At 44.1% G+C, this 13,893-nt stretch overlaps 2 protein-coding genes and 1 long non-coding RNA gene across 3 annotated transcripts in view; 1 reads left to right on the top strand and 2 right to left on the bottom strand.

Annotated features, from left to right (window-relative positions):
- Positions 1-2,986, top strand: part of LOC112070977 (NLR family CARD domain-containing protein 3-like) — a 6,583-nt gene extending 3,597 nt beyond the window's left edge. The window contains exons 3-4 of the mRNA XM_024138437.2: positions 1,508-1,681; positions 1,917-2,986. Of these exons, the coding sequence (XP_023994205.1) occupies positions 1,508-1,681; positions 1,917-1,929 (187 nt within the window). The 3' untranslated portion in view covers positions 1,930-2,986. The remainder of the gene's footprint in view (positions 1-1,507; positions 1,682-1,916) is intronic.
- A 341-nt stretch (positions 2,987-3,327) lies between these two features.
- The window catches only part of tufm (Tu translation elongation factor, mitochondrial), an 11,912-nt gene continuing 1,346 nt past the window's right edge, over positions 3,328-13,893 (bottom strand). Inside the window, 12 exon segments of the mRNA XM_024138438.2 lie at positions 3,328-3,764; positions 3,889-4,013; positions 5,128-5,172; positions 5,175-5,215; positions 5,217-5,271; positions 6,635-6,739; positions 7,395-7,463; positions 7,466-7,526; positions 8,589-8,620; positions 8,623-8,807; positions 8,809-8,852; positions 13,720-13,886. Of these exon segments, the coding sequence (XP_023994206.2) occupies positions 3,594-3,764; positions 3,889-4,013; positions 5,128-5,172; positions 5,175-5,215; positions 5,217-5,271; positions 6,635-6,739; positions 7,395-7,463; positions 7,466-7,526; positions 8,589-8,620; positions 8,623-8,807; positions 8,809-8,852; positions 13,720-13,886 (1,100 nt within the window). The 3' untranslated portion in view covers positions 3,328-3,593.
- Positions 8,860-10,025, bottom strand: LOC139024417 (uncharacterized). The gene is made up of 3 exons (XR_011475712.1): positions 9,166-10,025; positions 9,094-9,109; positions 8,860-9,038 (listed from the first exon to the last, which is right to left on the bottom strand). It is a non-coding gene; the product is annotated as an uncharacterized lncRNA (long non-coding RNA).

Below are 13,893 nucleotides of genomic sequence, written 5' to 3' on the forward strand. Positions count from 1 at the left end.
TAAGGACAACAAAGTCAAGGTATTGGAGTCGCCATCACAAAGCCTTGACCTCAATCCTATATAACGTTTGTGGGCAGAACTGAAAAAGCGTGTGCAAGCAAGGAGGCCTACAAACCTGACTCAGTTACACCAGCTCTGTCAGGAGGAATGTGACAAAATTCACCCAACTCATTGTGGGAAGCTTGTGGAAGGCTACCCGAAATGTTTGACCCAAGTTAAACAATTTAAAGGCAACGCTACCAAATACTAATTGAGTGTATGTAAACTTCCGACCCACTGGGAATGTGATGAAAGAAAATAAAAGCTGAAATAAATCATTCTCTCTACTATTATTCTGACATTTCAGATTCTTACAATAAAGTGGTGATCCTAACTGACCTAAGACAAGGAATTTTATTAGGATTAAATGTCAGGAATTGTGAAAAACTGAGTTCAAATGTATTTGGCTAAGGTGTATGTAAACTTCCGACTTCAACTGTACATATGAGATGAGTAATGTAGGATATGTAAACATTATCAAAGTGGCGTTATTTAAAGTGATGAGTGATACCTTTTTGTTAAATGTATTTCATCTCGATCATCTCCTTTGTTTTGTTGACATTGAGTGGGAGGTTATTTTCCTGACACCACACTCCGAGGGCCATCTCGTCGTTGTTGGTAATCAGGCCTACTACTGTTGTGACGTCTGCAAATTTGATGATTGAGTTGGAGGCTTGCGTGGCCACGCAGTCATGGGTGAACAGGAAGTACAAGAGGGGGCTGAGCACGCACCCTTGTGGGGCCCCTGTGTTGATCAGCACAGTGGAGGCGTTCTTTCCTACCTTCACCAGCTGGGGACGACCGTCACGAAGTCCAGGACCCAGTTGCACTGGGCGGGGTTCAGACCCAGATCCCCGAGCTTAATGATGAGCTTGGAGGGTACTATGGTGTTGAAGGCTGAGTCAATGAGTTTTACTTACGTTTCACTTGTGCCCGGGATTTAATCCAAGTCGGTGCACTGGACAGCCGACATTGTGACTTTTAAAGGTAACTTATGCTTGAGTTGACATGCGCTACATTTACAGTGAATGGGATCTCTACAAGTGTTGGCAAAATGTTGTCAGTATTGTCGACTGTCCAGTCACTGCCCTATAACGCCTTGGATTGAATTCCTCTTGTCACTATTTCAATTTTTATCTTTAACACTGAATTGTTGGAAAAGGACCCATAAATTAGCATTTCACTGTTAGTCTACATCTGTTGTTTTTAAGAAGCATGTGACAAATACCATTTTATTTGATCCTGGCCTTGGTCTCTGATGTAGCATTATTGAAGATATTTTGTCAGCAGATTGTATCATTGTCTTTAGATGTGTCATGGAGTATGTACAATTATCACTTCAAAGTATGAATCTGGGCACCAGTTCGTTATTTGACAAAATTGATCAGTTTAGATGTGTTCATTTCAATTCAATAAAAGGTTCAACATATGAATTTAAAATGACACTTTTCTCCCTCACTTTCCACAGGCTGGCAGGCTGCAGCGTCACAGGGAAAGGCTGTGCTTCTCTGGTCTCAGCTCTGAGGTCAAACCCCTCCCACCTGAAGGAGCTGGACCTGAGTGGAAATACTCCAGGAGTCTCTGGAGTAAAGCTGCTCTCTTCTGTACAAGAGGATCCCCTCTATAAACTGGAGACACTGCAGTGAGTTTTACTGATCAGTTTCATGAGCACACTGATGTAGTGATCAATAAGCCATTGTAGACATCCAGACACTGAGTCATGTTCAACATATGCCAGGTTCTTATTGGATAAGTTCAGGTAGTCCCTGCCCGTTTTGTTCTGTGTTCTTCTCTTTGATGTCTTAGTGAATACGACCGCTATATGTCTATGCTGCGCTGTATGAGGACTTAGTATCCCTTCCCTTCTTTCCTTCCAGGTTAAATGATTGACAGCTCACAGAGTCAGTGAAGGAATGGCCTCAGTCCAAGTCCTTGGTTGTGGGAGTGCGCTGCAGTTAAATGCTTTGACAATTACAAAATACATTTTCAAAGTGCAGAATGTAAATATTCAATGCTTCGAATCAACGACGATAGCTCCTTGAATCTCTCAATCAATCAGCCTCTGGCAAAAGTGGTGCAAGAAAATAACCTCAACAACACATCACCGGCGGACATTGCTGCCCTCCAGACAACTACAGCACCCGGTGTCACAGGAAGGCCAAGAAGATGAACAAGGATCTCAACCACCGCGAGCCACGAGCCGTTCACCTTGCTACCATGTAGAGGAGAAACAGTAACAGGTGCATCAAAGCTGGGACAGAGAGACTGAAAAACTGACTTTTATCTCCAGGCCACCAAGACTGTTAATTAGGGGGGAGGGGTGGTTGGATGGGATGGGTGTGGCTAAAGAAACGGGATGAGAGGTTGAGACCCACTTTTTTTGTTTTCTGTTTGAATATTGTCACCAGTGTTCTGTTTCTGTTAGTGTAGTGTGTGTTCTGTTAGCTTAGTAAAAAGCTCTCCTTTTATAATGACATGTTATATCCATCATGTCTAGTACATATTGACTGTAGTTCAGTGTCACTACTAGTCAGCTTCTTAATCTCAACCTGATAAGTCTTCCTAGTGACTCTACATCTTACCAGACTTTATTTCAGTGTATTATTTGTCTCAGGATTGTCTTGTGTGTTGTACACTGCTTTGATTTTATTGTAGCACCGTGGCTTTTTTGAAAATGTAGCATTTCTTACATTCTATGTAACCCTGTGTGTTAATCTATGGTTAACTGTATTTCATACTATGTAACCATGTGTGTTAATCTATGGTAAACTGTATTTCATATTATGTAACCCTGTGTGTTAATCTATGGTAAACTGTATTTCATGTTCTTTATACGAAGTAAAGCTGTTATTCATATTGACGTGTGACATTGTGTCCATTTGTGATTAATTGAATTACAGCTATGAATGTTCATACAGTAATAAATAGGTCTACCTGTGTGGTGAAATATGATCCCTTATTGATGTCACCTTCAAATCCACTTCATTGTAGATGATGGGGAGGAGACAGGTTAAAGAAGGATTTTTAAGCCTTCAGACAATTGAGACATGGATTGTGTACAGTATGTGTGCCAAGGCCTTTAAGGTGTTCTCTGTTGGTCCAACTAAAATTGATTTGTCATGGAACAGAAACATTTCACTACTATACCATATTTTAATAGTTTCTAATTGGTATATGAAGCAGCTAGTTCAGGTGGCTATTGCTGCCCAAACCTGAATCTAAAGAACCTAGAACACCTTTATTATACAAAGTCACCAAACAATGAAGTAGATGTGAAAACAGGCAGGATGTTTTACTATTAAATACATTTTATTACACAAGAGGACAATGACAGTCTGGCCTTTTCACAGAAAGACAACTCTGAACATCTCATTGTGGGTCTTCTGGTTGGTCAGTAAAGAAGAGAGACATGCAGTCTCAGTAGCTCCTTACTGCAGTGTGTGTGTGTGTGTGTGTGTGTGTGTCTAAAGACCGATATATTGGACAGCTAGATACTTCCTTCCCCACCATTAGTCCCCCTCCCTCCCTTCCCTCCCATATTTTCTTCTCTCTCCTCAGCCCCAGTTGTGTTGGTCTTCCTCTGTGGTGGTCAGTATGTCAGTAACCAGGCCGGTGCCAATAGTTTTGTTGCCATCTCTGAGAGTGAACCGTTGACCTTTCTCCAGAATCATAGGCTGGCGCAGGGTGAGGGTCAGAGATGTGTCTTCACCTGGCATCACCATGTCCTGTTAGAGAGAGGAGAAGGTAAAGTACAGCCCTGGAACTATGGTGCACACTTTATCTTAGAATACACAAATCACATTGGGGAAAAAGATTGACCATTTCAAAAGGTGACAGATGGACACATACCTTGTCTCCTGCCAGGTAGACCCTGCAGGCCATGTCCCAGGTYAGTGAGAACATGACTGGCATGAAGTTACTGACAAAGGGCTTGTGTCTGCCTCCCTCCTCCTTACTCAGAACATAGACCTGGGATGAAGAGATGTTTTAATGACAGATTCTACAGCCATTCAATTAAAGAACACATATCCTAACCTTGGACTACGAGAATAATACACTAGTACATAAACACAATTTACAAATATACCACAAACACTATACCATGTTAAGAGGGTCAAATTTAAAACGCTGAATGAAGGAATTATTTCAGAAGACTATATTACTGGGAATACTAGACAGCAACACTACGCATACAGTAACAACAGTTCACCTCTCTAGGCTGCTAGCTGAACATACAGACCTGGAGTATTTATACGACCTGACTTTATTTATGATGTGATACAGACCTGGACTTTATTTATGATATATATGACTGGATTTATTTATGATATGATACAGACCTGGACTTTATTATATATGATATAGACCTGGACTTTATTTATGACGTATATAGACCTGGACTTTATTTATGACGTGATATAGACCTGGACTTTATTTATGACGTGATATAGACCTGGACTTTATTTATGACGTGATATAGACCTGACTTTATTTTGATGATATAGACTGGACTTATTTATGACGTGATATAGACTGCGACTTTATTTATGACGTGATAAGACCTGGACTTTATTTATGACGTGATATTAGACTGGACTTTATTTATGACGTGATATAGACTGGACTTTATTATGACTGATTGATATAGACTGGACTTATTTATGACGTGATATAGACTGGACTTTATTTATGACGTGATATAGACCTGGACTTTATTATGACGTGATATAGACCTGACTTTATTTATTGACGTGTATAGACTGACTTTATTTAGACTGATAAGACCTGACTTTATTTATGATACAACAGACTTATTTATTGACGTGATATAACTGGACTTTATTTATTATGACCTGCGACTTTATTTATTGATAAGACCTGGACTTTATTTATGACGTGATACAGACCTGACTTTATTTATGACTGATATAACTGACTTTTATATGATAGACCTGATTTATTTATGAGTGATACAGACCTGGACTTATTTATGACGTGATACAACCTGATTTATTTATGACTGATACAGACTGGACTTTATTATTTATTGATACAGACTGGACTTTATTATTATATGATACAGACTGGCCTGGACTTTCTGGTGGGGCTGGATGGAGCCTGGTTTGCTCATCCCATCCCTCTCCTAATGTCCTCCTCTTTCAGCCCTCGGACCAGAGCCCAGGTTGTCTCCTGCCTCCGCTCTGTCCAGAGACTGGTGGAACATCTCAATGCCTGGGAGGAGAGAGGGGGAGCGAGGGAGAGATGGAGAAGGAGGTGAAGGGAGAACAATAGTTGTGTGTGAGGTTTGGAAGGAGTTGAGGGGTTACCAGAGGATATTATGGGTAACTCTGTCAGTAGGGGTCATTAGTGCTAGAAGTGCAGTGGAGAAACTGTTGTAGTTGTAACTTGGTGTTAGAGCTAGTTCTGTCACCACTCCTGTACTATGTTTGGATAGTTATGTGACCGACTGTACTAGGGGTTAGGCTAGTTCTGTCAGTACACTGTACTAGGGGTTAGGATTAGTTCTGTACTACATGTACTAGGGGTTAGTTGAAGCTCTGTCAGTACTCTGACTAGGGTTAGTGTAGTTCTGTCACTACACTGTACTAGGGGTAGGACTAGTTCTGTCACTACTCTGTACTAGGGTTAGGACTAGTTCTGTCAGTACTCTGTACTAGGGGTTAGGACTAGTTCTGTCACTACTCTGTACTAGGGGTTAGGACTCGTTCTGTCATACTCTGTACTAGGGTTAGGACTCGTCTGTCACTACTCTGTATAGGGCTCGTTCTGTCACTACACTGACTAAGGGTTAGTTGTAGTTTCTGTCACTACACTGTACGAGGGGTTAGTTGTAGTTCTGTCAGTACTCTGTACTAGGGGTTAGTTGTAGTTCTGTCACTACACTGTACTAGGGGTAGGACTAGTTCTGTCACTACTCTGTATAGGGGTTAGGACTAGTTTGTCAGTACTCTGTACTAGGGGTTAGGATAGTTCTGTCACTACTCTGTACTAGGGGTTAGGACTCGTTCTGTACTACTCTGTACTAGGGGTTAGGACTCGTTCTTCACTACCTGTACTAGGGGTTAGGGCTCGTTCTGTCACTACACTGTACGTAAGGGTTAGTTGTAGTTCTGTCCACTACACTGTACGAGGTGTTAGTTGTAGTTCTGTCAGTACTCTGTACTAGGGGTTAGTTGTAGTTCTGTCAGTACTCTGTACTAGGGGTTAGTTGTAGTTCTGTCACTACTCTGTACTAGGGGTTAGTTGTAGTTCTGTCAGTACTCTGAACTAGGGTTTAGTTGTAGTTCTGTCACCACTCTATACTAGGGGTTAGGACTAGTTCTGTGACTACTCTGTACTAGGGGTTAGTTGTAGTTATGTCAGTACACTGTGACAATGAACAGCAATTATAGTGTTAAACTGTACTTACAGGAATAATTCTAGAAATATGAACACAGTTTTACAGCATCTGTTACCCGTGTGCTACAGCTCTACAATTAGAAGAATGAAAGCTCTATGAATGACAAAAAARAGAATTGTTGGAAATGAATTGAAATCAATCTTTCTATAGTGGTGTGMCTCCCCWTTCACTTACCAGTGACCACAGACTTAAAGGCACGGTTGTGCCCCACAAACTCACAGTCGTCYCCCTTCTTAATGACACCCCTCTCCAAAGTYCCAGTCACCACCGTACCCCTGCCTGAAAGAGGGATGAATGAATACACGTTTAATAAATGGTTTTGATACCCAGAGGGAGACGTGGTTAGACAACAGACAGATCAGAACAGAGACATGAGTACTGACAGCTGACGGGACAAGTACATCACACGTGCATCAATCAAATAAACGGTGAAACAGAAAGGTACAAAGGAAACTGATACAAGTACTTCCAAACAGTTACTGTCACTAAGTCACAACGACAGGGAGAGGAGAACGGAATGTTATAGATATACTGATTATTCCTACACACAGATGTACAGGAAACAGGCACGTTGTTCCCATCACAAAACACATGCTGCACAGACATAAAACATCTTTGAAATGATTCAGTTATCAAGATAGCTCAGTGGCTACGGAAACCGGTCGTCAAACACTGGATGAGCCTAGCAAGGGGGCAGGCTCTGTATGCACGGGACAGTGGGATCCTATCGCGTGTTTTATCTATGTCATGTGTTCATCAGGAAACCCCTAGTGAAGAGCTTGAATTTATCCCTGCACTACTTCTGAATGATTTTTAAATAGCTTAACAATGAGTCAGGTCGATGACATAGTGAGGAGAAACTACCTAGTGGCAACACAGCTTTTTACTAAATGACAAATCTGGGTTTCTTTACATTTGAGCTAGTTGTCATCACCTGGGATCGAGTAGACTCCCTCGATGGGCAGCAGGAAGGGTTTCTCCAGCTCTCTCTTGGGCAGAGGACGTATTCATCCACTATTGCTAGGAGCTTCAGCACTGCGTTCACCCCCAGGTCAGGCTGTTTGTTCTGGGAGGTGGAGACAACAGGTAAGGTTTCACCTAAAAGCTAGCCTCATAATTACCAGACTGATTACCGCTGCGCTGTCTGTCTGGAAGGGATGCCGTTTGGCAAGAGGCGTTACACAAAACAATTCAAAGGTGATTGGATCACCTTCAAACCAATCAGAAGAGAGACCACAGTGCTGCATTTTTCGGAGTAACACAAGCACTTGCCATCTTTCAAGAGAAAGACATACGAACAGCAGGACAAATCGGCTAAATGAGACAAAAAAGGCAGATAAATATATACATGTCAAAGTGAAAATAAAAATTGTAAGCCCAACATCAGCCAGGGGTATATCTTAATGAATTTGCACCTAATGTTTTGGCCAAACTGAGTGATGACAGTAACCTCAGATAGGACTTCCTTCTCTAATTAGATGAGATGCTTTCACACAGAATGGAGCAGCTCTGATAGGGAATTTATTAGCAAGGTTCAGACTGTCATGTAAAGTTTTATTTAGCCATCACCTTGGGTATGACGTTACATGTGTTGTTGTCTACTGCCTGTCAACAACGACGCTACGTGTCCGTCATCAACTAACCACCCCCATAGTTCAGAGGATGCTGATTGGTCCAGAAGCAACGGTGATAGAAAAGATGGGCTTATGCTGTCGCAGCCTACCAGCGACAGCCTACCAGACTGCACCCCCTGCAGACGACCCTACCAGACTGACCACCAGACTAACCCTACAGACTGATACCACCGACTGAACCCTACCAGACTGATCCTACCAGACTGACACCCCTACCAGACTGACACCCTACCAGACTGACACCCTACCAGACTGACACCCCTCAGTGTTTAATGTAAGCTCGCGGGTCAGGAGATTTGTGAGGCTACCTAAAAGGAGCACATTGAAATAAGTCAGTTGATTTGTGTTTTTAAACCTCAATTATGTTGCATGTTTGTATTTTTAAAACGGTCAAATAAATAAAATGGATCAACCTTGCCAGAGAGCTGATAGCCTATCTGAAGTTGTGAGGTTATTCTGTCACGCCCCAACCCTACCTCGTACCATGCACTCACCTCCAGGGCACAGAGGGCCGAGCCGATGACACGGGCGTGTTCTCACCGTCGTAGCCAAACTCTGTGAGCAGCTCTCTGATCTCCAGCTCAACCAGCTCCAGCATCTCCTTGTCCTCCGCATCCGCCTTGTTCACAAACACCACCACGTGCTCCACGCCGATCTGCCGGGCCAGCAGGAGGTGCTCCCTGGTCTGGGGCATCTGTCCGTCCGTGGCCGCACACCAGGATGCAGCCGTCCAGCTGAGCCGTGCCTGTGATCATGTTCTATAGGAGAAAGGTCAACATGTCACCTTGTGTGACCTTTCATACTGTCATTCTCTATTTCTTTACCTTCATACTGTCATTCTCTATTTCTTTACCTTTCATACTTGTCATTCTCTATTTCTTTACCTTTCATACTGTCATTCTCTATTTCTTTGCCTTTCATACTGTCATTCTCTATTTCTTTACCTTCATACTTTATCTCTATTTCTTTCCTTCATACTGTCATTCTCTATTTCTTTACCTTTCATACTGTCATTCTCTATTTCTTTCTTTCATACTGTCATTCTCTATTTCTTTACCTTCATATGAATACTGCATTGTTGAGGATGAGCCTGCTAGTCACCATCTCTCGTACTGTTATACCTGTGTATCCGTGCAAATCAACGTGGATTTGATCCAATGCCCTAGCTCAACCCCGTTAAATTCTGGTCCCGTAATCACAAGTGTCTCAGTAGGAGTAGAGATCAGGACGGTTTTGCCTTTGAAATTACAGACCTGAAACACCACAGTGGTTTAAAAAATTTTTTACCAGGCAAGTCAGTTAAAACAAATTCTATTTTCAATGACGGCCTAGGAACAGTGGGTTAACTGCTTGTTCAGGGCAGAACAACAGATTTTACCTTGTCAGCTCGGGAATTCTATCTTGCAACTTCGGTTACTAGTCCAACGCTCTAACCACAGGCTACCTGCCGCCCTAGTTAACTAGAAATACGTTTAAATGTCAATCAGGGCTCTCTAGGATTTTTGACAAAGTGGTGCTGATGTAAGCCAAAGGTTGGGTAGGGGAGATCCGGAGCGGTTTAGTCAACTTCCCCTCAGGAAGTTGAGCATTTAGCAATTTTGAAAAACCTGTAACTGCCATTTCCTGAAACCTAGAGTCTTAAATTATATCAAACAATGTAGCCAACACAGAAGTCTTGTTTGAGACTAAATAAAACTGAAGTGGTCTCGATGAAGCTTTCAAAAATGTTCTAGGTTCAATTTAGGGTAATGATTATTCAATTAATAGTTGTCTTTATGTGGAAAGTCTAGTGAAAATATAAACTGTTTCATTTTGTTTGTGGAGAAATTCAGAATAATTAAATTACTGGATGCAATGTAGCAGTCCTGCTGACTGTAGTAGTCCTGTTGACTGTAGTAGACCTGCTGACTGTAGCAGTCCTGTTGACTGTAGCAGTCTGTTGACTGTAGCAGTCCCAGCTGACTGTAGCATCCGTCCTGCTGACTGTAGCAGTCCGCTTGAACTGTAGCAGTCCTGCTGACTGTAGCGTCCTGTGACTGTGTAGACTGCGACTGTAGGCAGTCAGCTGACTGTAGGTCCTGCTGACTGTAGCGTCCAGCTGACTTGTAGCAGTCCTGTGACTGTAGCAGTCCTGCTGAACTGTAGCAGTCCAGCTGACTGTAGCAGTCCTGCTGACTGTAGGGCAGTCCTGTTGACTGTAGTAGACCTGCTGACTGTAGCAGTCCAGCTGACTGTAGCAGTCCTGTGACTGTAGCAGTCCTGCTGACTGTAGCAGTGCTGACTGTAGCGTCCTGTTGGACTGTAGCCAGTCCAGCTGACTGTAGCAGTCCTGCTTGACTGTAGCAGTCCTGTTGACTGTAGCAGTCCTGTTGACTGTTAGCAGTCCTGTTGACTGTAGCAGTCCTGTTGATGTAGCAGTCTGGACTGTACAGTCCTGCTGACTGTAGCAGTCTGCTGACTGTAGCAGTCCTGTGACTGTAGCAGTCCAGCTGACTGTAGCAGTCCAGCTGACTGTAGCAGTCCTGTTGACTGTAGCAGTCCTGTTTGACTGTAGCAGTCCTGTTGACTGTAAGCAGTCCTGTTGACTGTAGCAGTCCTGTTGACTGTAGCAGTCCGTGATGTAGCAGTCTGTTGACTGTAGCAGTCCTGTTGACTGTAGCAGTCCTGCTTGGCTGTAGCAGTCTGTTGACTGTAGCAGTCTGGTACTGTAGCAGTCCAGCTGACGTAGCAGTCCTGTTGACTGTAGCATCCGTTGACTGTAGCAGTCCTGTTGACTGTAGCAGTTCGTTGACTGTAGCAGTCCTGTTGACTGTAGCAGTCCTGTTGACTGTAGCAGTCCTGTTGACTGTTAGCAGTCCTGTTGACTGTAGCAGTCCTGTGACTGTAGCAGTCCTGTTGACTGTAGCAGTCCAGCGTACTGTAGCAGTCCTGTTGACTGTAGCAGTCCAGCTTGACTGTAGCAGTCCTGTTGACTGTAGCAGTCCTGTTGACTGTTAGCAGTCCTGTTGACTGTAGCAGTCCAGCTGACTGTAGCAGTCCTTGTTGAACTGTGCAGTCCTGTTGACTGTAGCAGTCCAGCTGACTGTTGCTAGTCCTGTTGACTGTAGCAGTCCTGTTGACTGTAGCAGTCCGTGACTGTAGCAGTCCATGCTGACTGTAGCAGTCCTGTTGACTGTAGCAGTCCAGCTACTGTAGCAGTCCTGTTGACTGTAGCAGTCCAGCTGACCTGTAGCAGTCCTGTTGAGTGTAGCAGTCTGTGACTGTAGTAGTCCTGTTGACTGTAGTAGTCCTGTGACTGGTAGCAAGTCCTGTTGACTGTAGCAGTCCAGCTGACTGTAGCAGTCGCTGCTGACTGTAGCAGCCTGCTGACTGTAGCAGTCCAGCTGACTGTAGCAGTCCAGCTGACTGTAGTAGACCAGCTGACTGTAGTAGACCAGCTGACTGTAGTAGACCAGCTGACTGTAGTAGTCCAGCTGACTGTAGGCTATCTGGAATATAAAACAACTGAACTAGGTCTATATGAGCTGGTTCCAGATCTCCATCCCTGACCTCATCCATCCAGTTAGGTCTGACTCACCAGGCTGCCATTCATTCAACCATGCCTTGTTGTCATCCTGACATCATCCATCCAGTGAGGTCTGACTACCAGACTGCCATTCATTCAACATGCCTTGTTGTCATCGCTGACCTCATCCATCCAGTGAGGTCCTGACTACCAGGTGCCATTATTCAAATGCCTTGTGTCATCCCTGACATCATCCATCCAGTTAGGTCTGACTACAGGCTGCCATTCATTCAACATGTCTTGTTGTCATCCCTGAACATCATCCATCCCAGTTAGGTCTGACTACCAGGCTGCCATTCATTCAACATGCTTGTTGTCATCCCTGACCTCATCCATCCAGTGAGGTTGACTACCAGCTGCCATTCTTTCAACATGCTTGTTGTCATCCCTGACCTCATTCATCCAGCAGGTCTGACTACCAGGCTGCCATTCATTCAACATGCCTTGTTGTCATCCTGACCTCATCATCCAGTGAGGTCTGACTACAGGCTGCCATTCATTCAACATGCCTTGTTGTCATCCCTGACCTCATCCATCCAGTGAGGTCTGACTACCAGGCTGCCATTCATTCAACATGCCTTGTTGTCATCCCTGACCTCATCCATCCAGTGAGGTCTGACTACCAGGCTGCCATTCATTCAACATGCCTTGTTGTATCCTGACCTCATCCATCCAGTCAGGTCTGACTACCAGGCTGCCATTCATTCAACATGCCTTGTTGTCATCCCTGACCTCATCCGCATCCAGGTGAGGTCTGACTTACCAGGCTGCCATTCATTCAACATGCCTTGTTGTCATGGCTGACCTGACTATTATCACATCATTAGCAGCCTACTGTTGACCTCCAGCTATATGAACAGGACAGATCAGCAACTGATTCATTAACATGGGACTACTAGTCTTTAACAGTGAAAGACTATTAGTGGAACAGCTCTCACGGCCATGTCTGTTTCCATCAACGCAGCGATGTGCACTGAACTACCGATGCACTGCACGTTTCCATGCTCGTCAATGCGCTCGCGCCTACTACAGTGGTGGAGATCAAAGCATCTGTGGGGGGAAAAAAAGTGTTCTCACTTCGTTGACTAAACCCTGTAGCTAACTACTTTCTTCGTAATGACGCCTTAGCTAAGGAGCCAACTACCAAATAATAGTGGTTATGTGCTTGACTAACACAGCCATTACCCTACCCGTATTCCTCACACATCAGTGGTATCAACAGACGAAGTGGAGAGCTGCCATCCAGCTGGAGGGAGCAAATAATACTAAAGCAGAGKGCGAGAGATTCTCTCCTCGCCCAGGACCTCTGATTGGCTCAGCTCCAACATCAGATGGTTGAGTCAAAAACAATAATGTGTTCTGTATATTTTAGAGTCGTTTCTTTAACCGGAGTACTTTGATCTCAAATTGCGTGCATGGTATGCAAAATGCATGCAGGTTGGCAGGTCTGAAATTATAGTGAATAAGAGGGAGGAACTGATCCTAGATCAGCACTCCTACTGAGACCTTGTGAAAACGGGCCTCAGGGTTATGGATAAGCAACATGCCCAACATCCCTGTGCCGTATACCCATCCAATCCTGTCAGATCTTCTCAAACCCACAGAGGGGTTTACCTGACGACTCAAACTGAATTCTTCCACTGCTCTATGTTCGCTACATACTTCAGTCTGAGACTGCCATCATTTTAGTTTGTGGTGACGTCAAAATGATGGGTGTTTTACAAAACAAAAGTCTTCAGTGATTGGATCGTCTCTTACCAATCAGAGTATCAAAGCCAATGACGAATTTTCAAACCACCGCTTTACCCACGTGTGTTCTGGCTCTGGCCTAACCCATCAGTTTCTGGGACCAATCAGAATGGTTACAATGTGTTTGTGTTCTAGAAATCGTCAGGTAGGTACTCAGATKCAGARTCATTGTGGCARAAAAACTCTCGTCCGTGGARGTAGCCTGGCATTTGGCTGYAGCAAGGAGTTTGGGTAGCCAGGCAACAGAGAGGTATGGGTTTYGGGTGGATTTTAGAATGGGAATAACATGTGTGTTCAGGCGCTTGTGTTACCTTGACGTAGTCAGCATGGCCCGGGCAGTCTGTGTGTGCATAGTGTCTYTTGGCTGTGGTGTACTCTACATGGGATGCATTGATGGTGATGCCCCTGGCCTTCTCCTCGGGGGCATTGTCAATGTCCTCATACTTCTTATAGCGGGCGCCTCCAGCCTCAGCCAGCACTGGGAA

Source organism: Salvelinus sp. IW2-2015, unplaced genomic scaffold (genome assembly GCF_002910315.2).
Source record: "Salvelinus sp. IW2-2015 unplaced genomic scaffold, ASM291031v2 Un_scaffold1481, whole genome shotgun sequence".
NCBI classification, from domain to species: domain Eukaryota; kingdom Metazoa; phylum Chordata; class Actinopteri; order Salmoniformes; family Salmonidae; genus Salvelinus; species Salvelinus sp. IW2-2015.